This window comes from Sus scrofa, chromosome 7 (assembly GCF_000003025.6).
Source record: "Sus scrofa isolate TJ Tabasco breed Duroc chromosome 7, Sscrofa11.1, whole genome shotgun sequence".
Lineage (NCBI taxonomy): Eukaryota > Metazoa > Chordata > Mammalia > Artiodactyla > Suidae > Sus > Sus scrofa.
The window spans coordinates 115603922-115617371 of NC_010449.5; the positions used below are offsets into that span (position 1 = coordinate 115603922).

General features: G+C 54.7%; 1 protein-coding gene across 2 annotated transcripts; it reads right to left on the reverse strand.

Annotated features, from left to right (window-relative positions):
* On the reverse strand, positions 361-12994 carry SERPINA1 (serpin family A member 1). 2 transcript variants are annotated; one of them, NM_214395.2, is given in 6 exon segments: positions 361-644; positions 1774-1921; positions 3082-3155; positions 3158-3351; positions 5147-5805; positions 10682-10724. In NM_214395.2, coding segments are annotated over 5 exon segments (1263 nt in total). In that variant the 5' UTR covers positions 5802-5805; positions 10682-10724; the 3' UTR covers positions 361-452.

Sequence of the window (13450 nt, forward strand, 5' to 3'; positions counted from 1 at the left end):
TCTGGGAACAAGGGCAGCCCCGCAGGAGGAGGGGCTCTGGTGGTGGTGGGTTGGGGGCAGTGGCTGCGGTGAGCGCCGGCAGGGCTGGAGGCCAAGCGGGAGGACCTGTGGACTCTTGGTGGGGCTGGGGACCACGGGCTGGCTCTGAGCCTGTGTGGCTTCCACTGGGGGAGTCCAGGGGAGCTTTTCCACAGTGACTGAGGAAGAGGCAGTAAGCGGTGGGCTTCAGTAGACATTTCATCCTACCCAGGGCGGGCAGTGTAATGCCAATAACCCCTGATGCGGTGGGCACTCGAAAGACGGTTGTGGTCTGGATTCCACACACACCCTGGGGGCGTAAAGAGAGACTTGGACACAGAAGGATGGAGGAGGGAACGCGTCACACACCAGCCGGGGCTGGGTCAGTCATTCTTTAATGCCACAGAGGGAGGGGACCTGTCCCAGGAAGGCCGTTATTTTTGGGTGGGATTCATGACTTTTCCCATGAAGAGGACAGCTTTGGTTTTTGTATCGTAGATGAGGAAGAGGAAAGGCTTGTTGAACTTGACATTTGGGGGTATAGACATGGGGATGGCTTCCAGAATCGTGGCCCCTGTGGCCTCTGTCCCTTTCTCGTCAATGGTCAGCACGGCCCTGTGCAGCGCCTTGAAGGGGAGAGAACAAGTGTCTGGTCTGAGCGGAGGTGGGGCTGCCCAGCCCCCCAGCCCGGGCCTGCAGCAAGGCCCAGGAGGAGAGCCTTGCCAGGAGGGGCCCCCTGGCCTCTCTCACCGCCTGGCCCGTCCTTCCCCAGCTTGGCCTCCTCTCCTGGCAGGGGACACACAGCGCAGTCACCTGCTCAAGGCCTTTGTCTCTGACCTACCCGGCACCCTTGCCTCTTCTTGACCAGCCTCCCCATTGGCCCTGGGAAGCAACTCAACCCCTCCGGAGGCAGATTTTCTTTATTTTTCTTCTTCAAAAAAAAATGTTTAGGGCTGCCCCTGTGGCATATGGACGTTCCCAGAACAGGGGTCCCATCAGAGCTGCAGCTGCTGGCCTACGCCACAGCCACAGCAATGTGGGATCTGAGCCACGTCTGCAACCTGCACCACAGCTCATGGCAACGCCGGATCCTTAACCCACTGAATGAGGCCAGGGATCGAACCCGCAACCTCATGGATGGATACTAGTCGGGTTAATTACTGCTAAGCCACAACAGGAACTCTGGGAGGCAGAGTGTCCTGTGCTTTGTCCCCTGGGCTCATCTCTTGTTTGTACCATCAGATGCTAAGCTCCCTGGGGAGCAGGACGTGATGGGGACCTTCCCAGGCCCTCCGTTCACAGCAGGCACCAAGCTGCAATTGTTTCTTTGGGCGCCTGTAATTCTCCTGAACAAATGGCATCTTTGGTGAAAATCACTCTATAACCCAGACTCAGCGATTCACCAGAAGCTCCTGGTGTGCAGACGCAGGGGCCAAAGGTCCTTTGCAATCTCTAGCCTAAGCCTCTCTGGGTGGTTAGGGGTCTACTGGGACCCAAAGCAGGGACGTCTCCGGCCAAGGATGAGACAACCTTAGAGTGACACAACCTCAGAGCAGGTCCCTGAAAAGCACCCGTGAGGCCACCTCTTCCCTTCAGTTATTGGACCACATTCTTGTCTTGGTGGAGCCGTGGCACTCACTCCTCGGGGGCTCGGCCTGCAGGGGTGCTTGTGTCCCTCTGTCCCTAGCTCAGCCTCGCCCCCGAGCTGCAGCGCCCACGCCCATTCTGACCTCCAGACGTCAGGGTCACACTCACCTTGGACAGCTTCAGAGGCTGTTCCTCAGTGACACCCGAGAGGTCCGCCTCGTCGCTGAAAACCTTGGTGATGCCCAGGTTGCCCAGGAGAGATTTCAGATCATAGGTTCCAGAAATGGTCAGTTTGGGCAAATGTAGATTGGCAGAACTGTCGTGATGGTTAGAAAATAAAGAAGTTTCACCATATGGAAAGGGTTTCCTTTCCTGGTTGTCCCTCCCACGTGGTGCCCCATCCCCTGCCCACTCGAGGGGGCGGGGTCCACCTTGGGTTATTCTACTTTGGGCTCCCCTGCACCTGGGGTCAGAGGATGTTAGAATCACAGGGATTCTCTTGTCCTGAAAAGCCTCTCCAATGCCACCTCCTCTGAGGAGCCCTCCAGGCTGATCCAGGATGACTTCGGGAAGGACTGGGCATCACTGCTTCCCTACAGGGTTTGGTCACTCCCACAAGAGTGGGACTCTTCTGGAGCTGGGATCCCAGGGGACCGTGGGTGGGGTGGCGGTTCTGAGCGACATCGGTTTAGTGAATGACGAGTGAGTGCATGGGGCTGGAGTGCAGCCCGCATTTGCCATGGGGACGATGTGAGCCCCCAGCAGAATCTGACCGATGGGGTGACTGGCCCTCAGGCTCTATTTGGCCTGTTCTAGATCCAGCTTCTCCTGTTCTCTGCTCTCAGGAACATGGGTGCAGGTGGAGCCAGGAAGAGCCATTAGAACTTCCATTTGTTTTTCAGCCCTACACGTCTCTGGATTTTCATGTTTGTTTATATTGTGCAAGACAACGGAGTTCCTCCGGGCAGGGCTGCATCTAAGCACACAGAGAGCACGGAGATCTGCACTCATTTGGGTGCAGGATGGGGACCTGGTCAACGCACACTCCTCTGGGGACAGAGGAACCAGAACCAGCCTGAAACAAGTCCTGGCGTTGCCCGCTCCGGGCCTTTGATCACCGGCCTCTCTGAGCAGGTGTCCCGTGTCTTGCGTGGCCTTTCTACCCTGTAACTCCGCCCCGCCTGGTGCCTTTGCCAGGAAGCCCACCTCTTCCTTCTGGGCTCACCCACACCCCGTGTTGGCACTGCTCTCCCTGCACCGGGCCCTGGCCACTGGAAGGGGCAGAGTGTCCAGGCTGGGGAGGATGTCCTTGCCCCGGCCTGTCCCTCTCTGGTCCTACCTGAACGGATGCTGGCCTCTCTTGGAAGCCCAACGTCATGCGCAGTGGCCATGACCATGGATGTGGCTCCAACCCCCTACCCTCCGGCTGGACCTGAGTCGCCAGCTCCCTGGTCAGCCTCTGGTTTGGGAAGTCACCTTGGGTATCTCTTTTCCAGGAACTTGGCGAGGATTTCCTTGGTGAGCATGTCCTCCAGCTGGTGCAGTTTCCCTGGTCGGGCAGGATGAAGAAGGCGGTGGCGTTGCCCACGTAGTCCATCAGCAGCACCCAGCTGGAGAGCTTCTCACAGTGGTGGAGGTCGAACATGCCCAGGCGGTTCATCATGGGCACCTTGACTGTGGTCTCCTCGTCCACATGGAAGTCCTCCTCTGTGGTTTGCTCCACCTCGAAGGGCTTCTCCCATTTGCCTGGAGAGGGGGGATGGCGGGCATCAACCAGGGGCGGGAGAGGTTGAGAGAAATGAGACAGGATTAAGGAGCCCCGAGCCTCTCGGTGTGAGAGTTCCCTCCGAGCCTCAGCTTCACCATCTATAAAATGGGCTAAAACCAACAGTCTACTGAGAGGCATTTGGGGAGGATAATGCAAGACCAAAGTAGATCCAGAATTTCTATATTATGGCTGCTGAGGGTGCCCATCTGACAGTGCAGAGTAAGGAGCTCTCAAAGTGGTCACATGACTTGATAGGTAAGCAGCTAATAAGTGGTAAAGGAAGGATTTGCATCTTGACTCCAAGTCATACTTGGCACCTCCTTGTCTGAGTCTCCCTCGCCCCTGGTCTTTGGTGGGTCTCATTATCCAGGGAAATCACTCTTGTCCCTACTCTAATGGCCTTGTCCTGGACCATGTGAAATGCAGGTGCCTGGGCAGCACCACCTCGGCTCCATCATCTGGCTAATTTAAGGGAGGTTGGCTCGGGGATGCCAGGGGCCAATTTTTCCCTCTGTTGAGGGGAGGAGACTGAAGCTGGGGAGGGGATGGGACCCACTGAAGTCCCACAGTGGCGCTGGGACCTGGGATGTGCTGGCCCCGGGGCTCGGCCTCTCCAGCACGCTGTTCTCCCTCCTCTGACCGTGTGGAGGAGGCAGCCCCTGGCCTTGCCTCTCACCTTCCCTACCCCAGACGATCACTGTGGACTGTTTAAACTGCCTTAGAATACCCTCTGGGGCCGCAGGTCCTGACATTCTCATCATTCAGAGGGAGGAAGGCAGCCTGGGATTCAAGTTTAGTTAAGCACCTACTATGTAAGCATATTTCCCATGTTCTTGTAACTTGTTATAATCCTTACAGAAATTCACAACAAAGCTATTATGATGTCCATGTTACAGAGAGGAAATTAACTTCAAAGTGGTCACATGACTTGTTGATAGGCAAGCAGCTAACAAGTGGTAAAGGAAGGATTTGCATCTTGACTCCAATCTACTACCATTTCCTCTACGCTAGAGTTGTCAGATGTGTTTCACGAAATCCTAATCCCTTGGGTTTTTTTTTTTTTTTGTCCTGCCCCAGCCATGTGGAAGTTCCCAGGCCAGGGATCGAACCCTCATCACAGTTGCCACCTGTGCCACAGCTGCAGCAACGCCAGATCCTTAACCTGCTGTGCCACAGGGGAACGTCCCCTATTCCTTTTTTCAATTCTGTCAAAATGTATTGTTCTAGCTGACTATTTTGGGAGACACTGCACATTATATGTCCTCCATGGTAGGGATTCCCAATGCATCTAAGGACATTTAAGGCCCTGAAAAGTCCTGCAGAGAAGATGATGATTTGACTTTTCATCTACGGTTCCCCAACCTGTTTTGGTCACGTGTGGAAAACTGAATAACACGCAGAGATGCAGAGCTCTACCCGACCCTGCATGGCCAGGAGATTTTAAGAACTGAGTGTTCATGGAGTTCCCGTTGCGGCACAGCGGAAGTGAATCCCATGAGGAGCCATGAGGTTGCGGGTTTGATCCCTGGCCTTGCTCAGGGAGTTGAGGCTCCGGCATTGCTGTGAGCTGTGCTGTAGGTCACAGATGGGGCTTAGATCTGGCATTGCCGTGGCTGTGGCATAGGCTGGCAGCTGCGGCTCCAATTAGACCCCTAGCCTGAGAACCTCCATATGCCGCAGGTGCGGCCCTAAAAAGACAAAAGACCAAAAAAAAAAAAAAAAAAAAAAAAAGAACCGAGTGAGGCTGGGGTTTTTCTGTGGGAACAAGCTTACCTTTAAAGAATATGTAGTTCACCAGAGCAAATACGGTGTCTTTGTCAAGCTCATCTACCAAATCCACAATTTTTCCCTGGGAGCCCTTTTCTACGTAATCGTTGATGCATTTCTTGGCCTCTTCGGTGTCCCTGAAGTTGATGGAGAAGGCTTCGGAATGGTAGAGGTTCTTGACATCCTCCAAAAACTTGGGCACCAGCTTGGCCTTCTTGTCAACGAACAGGCCGTTGCCGGTGGTCAGTTGCAGCTGGTTGTCTGGCTGGTTGAGGGTGTGGAGAAGATGCTGGAAGCCTTCGTGGATCTCTGCCTCTGCTTTCTCAGTGAGGTTGAACTGTAGGCCCTCCAGGATCTCAGCGTGAGTAGCACCCTTGGTCCCCAGGGAGAGCATGGCGAAGGCCGTCGCGATGCTCACTGGGGACAAGAAGATGTTGCTGGTATTGGACTGACGGGCCACCTGGCGGTACAGGCTGAAGGCGAAGTCGGCCAGGTTGGGGGCGATCCTGTGGCAGGCGGCTTCCTGGTGTTGCTCATGGTCGTGCCTGGGGACGTCTGTCTCCTGGACAGCGTGTCCCTGGAGACCCTCAGCCAGGGAGATGGGGACCAGGCAGCATAGGCCCGCCAGCAGGAGGAGGCCCCACGTGCTGGAGGATGCCATTGTCCTGCAGGGGAGAGAAGGGGACCACGCCTGAGTCGGGTCTCACCAGGAGCCCTTGGCCACTGATGGACAACAGGGAAAAGCAAGGACCATTTAGCGAACGTCTCTTTGCCAAGCCCTTGCCTACATCAGCATCACTGAAAGACTCAGAGCAATAGCGGAGCCTTTGGAGCGCTCACCACATGCCTGGTCCATCCTAAGCACCTTATTGTCGTATCTCAATGCCTTCCGGTGCCAGTGGGTCATTTGACAATCCTGGCTGACAAGCGAGGAGGTCCAAGCTCCTAGAGGGTTAAGCCACGTGTTCACGGTGACAGAGCAGTAGGGGAGCAGGACCAGACTCACACAGCTGGGCAGTCCGGCTCGGGAGGCCATGCTCTGGGTGGCAGTGACATCTGCAATGACCCCGAGGTATATGTGTCACTGCCCCTCTTTTCAAAAGGGGGCACTGAGGCCCAGGAAGCGTGATGACCAGCCCGTGATCAGCCAGGAAGCGGTTCAGATGAGGCCCGGGATGGCTGGATCTGGAACAGGCCCCGGAGGGCTTCGCCTGAAGCCTGCTGCTGAATGGACAGAAAGGCTGCAGCCCAGAGTGGGAAGGATCTTGGCCAATGACACACAGCCAGAGCGCAGGGGAGCTGTGAGGAAACCCTGCTGGGGAGTGGTCCCCGCTCAACCCTCTCAGTGAACCTCTGTCCCAGGTGGATGTTCCTGAGCTGGAGGCCCTCACAGAGAGTCTGTGACCTCAGCTGCATGAATGGGTTGTGGTCCCTTAGCTGCTCACCTGGTTACCACCTGCGTCCCAGCTCTGTTCTCTGCAGGGCTGGGAGTTCGAGGGCTGGTCTTTCCTGTATAGTGGGTTTTGTGTGTGTGTGTGTGTGTGTGTAAGGGGGATCGTAAGAGTTGAAAAAATATTTCTTTTCTTTTCAGACAGACCTGAGTTCTAAGCCAGGTCTCTCCCACTGTTTGCTCTGTGACCTAGGCTGAGTCATTTAGTCTCTCTGGCTCTCATTTTGCCACATGTAGAAGTGAGGCTGTTGGGAGTTCCCGTAGTGGCTCTGTGGGTTACAAGCCCAACGTGTATCCATGAGGCCACAGGTCTGATCCTTGGCCTCGCTCAGTGGGTTAAGGATCTGATGTTGCCATGAGCCGTGTGTAGGTTGCAGATATGGCTTGGATCCTGCCATTGCTGTGACTATGGTGTAGACTGTCAGCTGAAGCTCCAATTTGACCCCTAGCCTGGGAACCTCCATATGCCTTGAGTGTTGCCCTAACAAGCAAAAAAAAAAAAAAAAAAAAAAAAAAAAAAAAGTGAGGTTGTTGGGAGGATTTAGTGAAATAAGCCAAACACCAAACCTTCTATGGAAGGCATCTAAGAGAACAGATTACATTGAAGGCAAGGCTACTGGGGGAGAACGAGACGCCTTTAGAGGATGGCGGGGGGAGAGTTTCATGGCTGAGGGGAGACAACAGGGAATGACAAAGCCTGCGGCTGAACCAGCAAGATCAGTGTCTAGTGATGAGCCAGGCCAATATCACCCACAGCAACAGAGGGCCAGCTCTGCCCCGCATGCTCCCTCTACTCCAGATAGGTCCCCACCTTGGGCCACCAGGCTGAATGATAAATAGAACCTGCATTCTTCCCAGATGGGGACAGTAAGGCCATGTGCCTAGGGCCATGTACTAGCTATTTGTCACATAACTAAAATCATCAGTTTAATAAGATACAAAGACAAAGGAGCCCTTGAACTTAGCACATGAAAACCTGCAGGGTGCCGGGGTGGGGGCAGATGGAAATATGAAATGTTAGGTTTCATCCACCCTCTTGGACTTTGAAAAGTTTCTTTTCAATAAAGCAACAAGATGAAACCAGAACTGGTTTCTTTCCACTACCTTTTTTTTTTTTTTCTGGCATCTAAATAATCCAAATAGAGCAATCCATGTATTATGTAAGACCTGTTTATAATTTTCTTAAAACCAGCCAGTGGTTTCAGAGCTGAAGATGGTGCTAAGATTAATTCTGTATATTTCCATCTCCCTGAGGTTTCTCTTCACTTCCCCACTGGTTTCGGGTGTGGTCTCCCAGGGTTTGTGGAAATTTCCCATCTTTGCGGGGCTTAGAGACCCTGAGGGACTGGGGCCTCTGCAGGGTGGGGACAGTACATATGCTGAGTGGCCTGAGAGGCTGTGGCTTCCAGCCCTTCCAGGGCCCCCTCTGTCCACTTGGCCTTGGGCAAGCATCTTCTCCTCCTTGGGCCTCATTCTGCCTAACTGTATAAGAGTGGGGAGACCTAACAGAAATCCCTGTGTATGAAGGCTGCACTTTTCTTTAGAGGGGTGTCTGGGTTTGGTGGAGCAAGATGGACAGAGGCTTTCCAGGGGGCACAGGCTGAGTGAGGTGCCTTCCCACTGAGAGGGCCGCTGGCCTTGAAAAGGTAACAAGGCTGGTGTGGGGTGGATAAGGCGGGGCTGCAGCACAGCTAGGGTAAGCACGCCCCACCCAATCCACCTGCCTGGGGTTACCTCACCTACTCTGGCTTCCTCCTTTTTTTTTCCTTTGTCTTTTTAGGGCCATACCTGTGGCATATGGAAGTTCCAAGGCTAGGGGTCAAATCAGAGCTACAGCTGCCGGCCTACCTCACAGCCACAATATCACAGAATCCAAGCTGTGTCTGTGACCTACACCACAGCTCATGGCAACACCGGATCCTTAACCCACCAAGTGAGGCCAGGGCTCGAACGGGCAACCTCATGGATACTAGTTGGGTTCATTACCACTGAGCCACCATGGGAATGCCTTCCTCTTTTTAGGGTAAACAGTCTGAAGCCAGGAAAAGGTCAGGGCCTTGCCAAGACCACACAGTGAGTCAGGGACAAAGTGGGTTGGAGAAAGCCTTGGTTTTCCCACCTCTCCTACAGCTGGGGACAGCGTGTTCCCAGGTCTCAGACTCTGTGAACATCAGAATCAGGGCCTGAGGGCTCTGACACTGGCCTTGAGCCTCTGTTGGCTTCATTGTGCCTTCCAATCTGTTCCTTATAACCTCAGAGACCCGAGGCTTCTGCCTTCCCTTCCCCTTCTGTCAAAGGCAGCAGCCCGCATGCTCCAATTCCAGCACCAGGGAGCCAACCAGAGGTGAGAAAGTAAATGGTGAGGCACCCAGAGGTGTAAGGACCCAACTTTAAGCCAAAAGACAAAGATGTCACAGGGACACTTGCCGAGTCTGGAGCAGGTGCAGGACAGGGAATAGAGCCGTCCTGTCTCATCTCATGCCATTTCCCCCAGGACATAAAATGAGCCCCAAGAGTGACTGAGGGCAGAGCCAAAAAAGAGACTGTGGCATAAAGTCATAACCTGCTGAGACATGGCACTAATTAAGCCGAGGTGTGACCCAGCTTTACCCCTTAAGGGCAGGTGGCTTCATTCCTTTGAGCCTTGGCTTCCTATAAAGTAGAGCAAAGACTGTCTTACAAGGTCAATGTGAGGAATGGACAAGGGCACCTGGACGGGCAGGCACCTACCAGGGGTGGTAGTCCTCCCTGCACCTGTGCTCAGGTAGGGTTCACACCTGAGATTTCTTCCTGGGCAGTTGCCACACTGCCCAGGACAAGAGGGGGGAACCCTGCTCAGCAAAGAGCTGCCCCTGAGTTTGGGGAATGTTCAGTTCAATTCTCCAAGTCTCTGTGGATTGCCTATTAGCGGCCAAGCCCTATTCCTAGCAGACCTCAGCATCAGCACCCCTCAGAGCATCATCATCACTCTTAGGAAAGAGCAGGTGCTTTCCATGCACTGCCTCATCTAATCTTCTCTCAAACTTACCCTGCAAGGTGGGCATTATTATGAGCGCCGTTTTATAGATGGAAAAATTGCAGCCTAAGGAGGTTAACTTACTGCAAACCACAGCTCTGGTTGCTTACAGATCTGAACGGAATCCTCGGCATTTCAAGCCCAGAACTTGGCATTTAACTCTTCTCTCTATATAAAAGCTGAAGGCAGAGGCCTGGGAACAGAAAACATTAGCGGGGACCTGGCTGAATGAAGAGCGGCAGCATCATTTTGTGGCTATGCTCAGAGGCTGTGTGAAGTCAGAATGCCCAAGTTCGATTCACTATCTGCTGGGTGACCTTGGACAAGTTACTTCACCTCTCTGAATCCGTTTCCCAGAGATGATGAGAGTGTACTACATAAAGCTATTATGCAAGCGAAATAGGTGCAAAGTGCCGAGAAATGCCTGGAGCACACTCAGTTCGCGGGAGGCATCAGTTATTGCTACTGTGGCTGTTTCCGAGCGCTCCTGGGTCTCCTGCTGTCATAGTAACAGCAGCCCTAGGGTCCTTTCCTGCTCCCCAATCCTTCCCAGGTCTTCCCTCAATACCTGCCAGGAACTAAACTGGCCCTTTATAAGCAGGTGCAAGTGGGGGGCTGGCTCTGGCATCTGGGCCCCAGGAGGGAGCATGTTCCTGCCGGCACAGCTCCTGCGTCTTTCCTGCCCTTTTGTTCTGTAAGTCCCAGCACCTCCCCTCCTGCTCAGGTATGTACCTTTTTCCACGTCTACAGATGAGAAAGACAAGGCTCTGAGACGGACACTGAGGTGCCCAGGCTCACGTAGGGACCTGGTGGGGAAGCTAGACTGGACCACAAGCCCAGAGTTTCAGCAGCTCATCGGGCCACCATCCTCTACACAAATGCCCAGAACAGAACTGTGGGCTTCCCTTGGCATCTTCGTGTGCCTCTAGGGGAGTCTGCTTGCCTTGGCCTTCATCGCCTTTGCAGGTATCATGCCCCAACCCGCTCCATCCTCCCTGCATCCCGGGGCCTGTCCCGGCAGCACAGAGCCCCAGAGGCCTCTGGAGAGGTGCTCGCCAGTGGAAGGCGTACTTACGATTCACTGTCCCAGGCCGGGGCTTGTGACCAAGGCTGAGGAGACAGAGCCCTGTCCTCACCTGTATTTAAGCCGTGGACCCAGAGGGTTGACGGGGGAGGCTGCTGGTGAATATTAACCAAGGTCGCCCCAGTTATCGGAGGAGCAAACAGGGACTAAGTCCACTGGCTGGACACTGCCGCCTGCCCACGCTGCACGGATGTGCTCCTTCTGGGCGGCACGCAGCCCTCTGCTCCCATACCAAAGGGAGTCTTTGTGCCCAGCTCACAAACCGCAGCAGCATCCTTCATCCGAGGTGGGTGACGAGTGTGTGACTCAGGCTCTCTCTGGGATGGCATGACTTTGCCAGCCTTCACTCCCACTGGTGGCGAGAGCTGCCTTGAAATGCCCACTGCAGGTGTAGGGGGCAGAGTAGATGAGGAGTCCAATTGGCAGATGGGACAATTGAGGCTTTAGGGTGGAAAGGCTGCTCATCCAAAGTCATCAAGCCAGCCTCAAACAAAACAAAGTGAAACAAAACAAAACAAAACTGCTCTTGACATGATGGAAAATATTATGAGAAAAGAATGTACATATATATATATATATATATATATATATGTACAACTGGGTCACTTTGCTACACAGCAGAAATTGATTTGGCATTGTAAATCAAACATAATTACAAAAAAAAGGGCATTCCCATTGCAGCTCCATGAGGATGCAAGTTCAATCCCTGGCCTTGCTCAGTGGGTTAAGGATCTAGAGTTTCTGTGAGCTGTGGTACAGGCCGACGGCTACAGCTCTGTTTCGACCCCTAGCCTGGGAACTTCTATGTGGCACAGATGCAGCCCTAAAAAGACAAAAAGACAGCAAAAACACTCTCACCTTCCCTGGAAAAAAACAGGGCCTGACTGATGCCAACACAGCTGTAGGTGGTCATGGGCACAGGCCAGGGGGCAGAGAGTGAATCTATGAAGAAGAGCTGGGCGGCCTCAGGAGAGCTGCTCCCTCTCTCTGAACCAGGAGTATTTTCATCTGCGTGGGAGGGCTTTAGCAGTCCCCCTTCTCAGCACGGTTGTCAAGGATACACAAAATTGCATAAAGCTGGCACACATTAGGCTCTTTGTTTCTGTCCGCACAGCCTTCTAATCAACCCTGCCGTCCAGGCTTGTCTGAGTGGGAGGAGGGCAGCCTCAGGCCTGTTTCTGTTTCCACTGGACACGGCTCCCAGCAGATTAACACGATCCATGGGCTACCTGGATTTGTCTGGGGCTGGTAGCCCTGTCTGCGAGCTGCTGCAGGCCCTGGGGGCCACTGGTGGGAGAGGTGGGATGGTGCAAGGCTGAGGCCATAGGGCCTTGGCTCTGATCCCTTTAAGGCAGACAGCATCCCACTGTGCCCGCCACCCCAGACCTGCTTGGCATGTAGCGTGCTCTCCGTAGACATTGTGGAGCGAGTGAACAATCGCATCTTTGTCCCTCCTCTCGTTTCCCTGGTCCCAGCTGTGGGGCTCTGCCAGCCGAATAGCTGGCAGATCCTTACAGCACACAGGTTTGGACCAGGGAACCCAGTGCCCTATTCATGGGCTGTGAGATCTCAGGCAAGCTGGGTCGCCTTCCTGTGCCTCAGTTTCCCCTTCTGTAAAATGGGGGTGGAGACAGTTCCCACCTCACTGGGCTGCTGTGAGGATGAAATACAGCTGTTTCAGGGGAGCTCAGAGTCCAGTGTCAGGTGTGCACACTAAGCCCTTTGTGAGGTTGCCGCCCCGCGCCAGTGGGGGTCCCCAGTATCAATCAGGGTTGGCGGAGCTGTGGTGGGGGACTCCAGGAGCTTCCTCTAGGCCTCCCTCACTCAGTCCACTCCGTACCTCGGTGAGGGGAGTATGTCCCACGCCCCATACGGGAGCAGAAAGGAACCCTGGGAGGGGAGGGCTCCCAGCTCTCCTCCCTCCCGACTCCCCAGACCACAGTCCAGCTTCCAAACCCTGACTTTTTCCGGTGAGCTGGCTGAACGGGCATCTCCGGAGGGCTCTACATCTGCTCACAGCTTGGAGACCTGCCCTCCATTCCTCCTGGGCATTCCTTCCCCTCCCCGTGCCTCAGTCTCCCCATCTGTACAATGGCCTCCCTCCAAGCCGGCTGTCCCTCCCAGTGCTCACCCTGAACGGGCAAAGGCAAGTGCCCAGGCTGCTGCCAAGCTTGGCCCCCATCAATCTGGAGCTGATGGGAAGGTGCCGCCACCCACCCCCTCAACCCCGTCTACCTTCACTGCCCGGTTCCTGTGGTGCAGGGGTGAACACCTCTTCCTCTGGGGCTCCTGGCTGCCGTGCTGGGACCTCGTGCCCTGGAGCACGGTGCCTGGGCTTTGCCTGCACAGGAGGAAGGAAGGCGGCTCTGGGTGGTGTGGCAGCAGGTCCGGGAGGGGCGGGGATCTGGGGCAGGAAGCCACCTTGCACAAAGCTGCCAAGAGCCGGGATGCCAGATGGCCCTTCCCAGCCCAGGCAGGCCTGTGTGTCACCCGCTGTTCCTGCGGGTCTGACTGTGTGACCCAGGATGAACCACCCAGTTCCTCTGAGCCTCTGTAAGCGGACTGATTGCATCTGGCAGAGAAGATTAAGGGAGATGACAGGTGTTACCTTCTGGCCCAGGGCCTGGCATCAGCATCTTGGCACATTTCCAGGGCCACCCGTAGAGGGAGGAGGCCTGAGCTGCTTCTGAAATGCCAAGGGGAGCCTCACGGAGATTAAGATGGGTCTGTGTGTGTGTGGCGGAAGGTATATCACAGAAC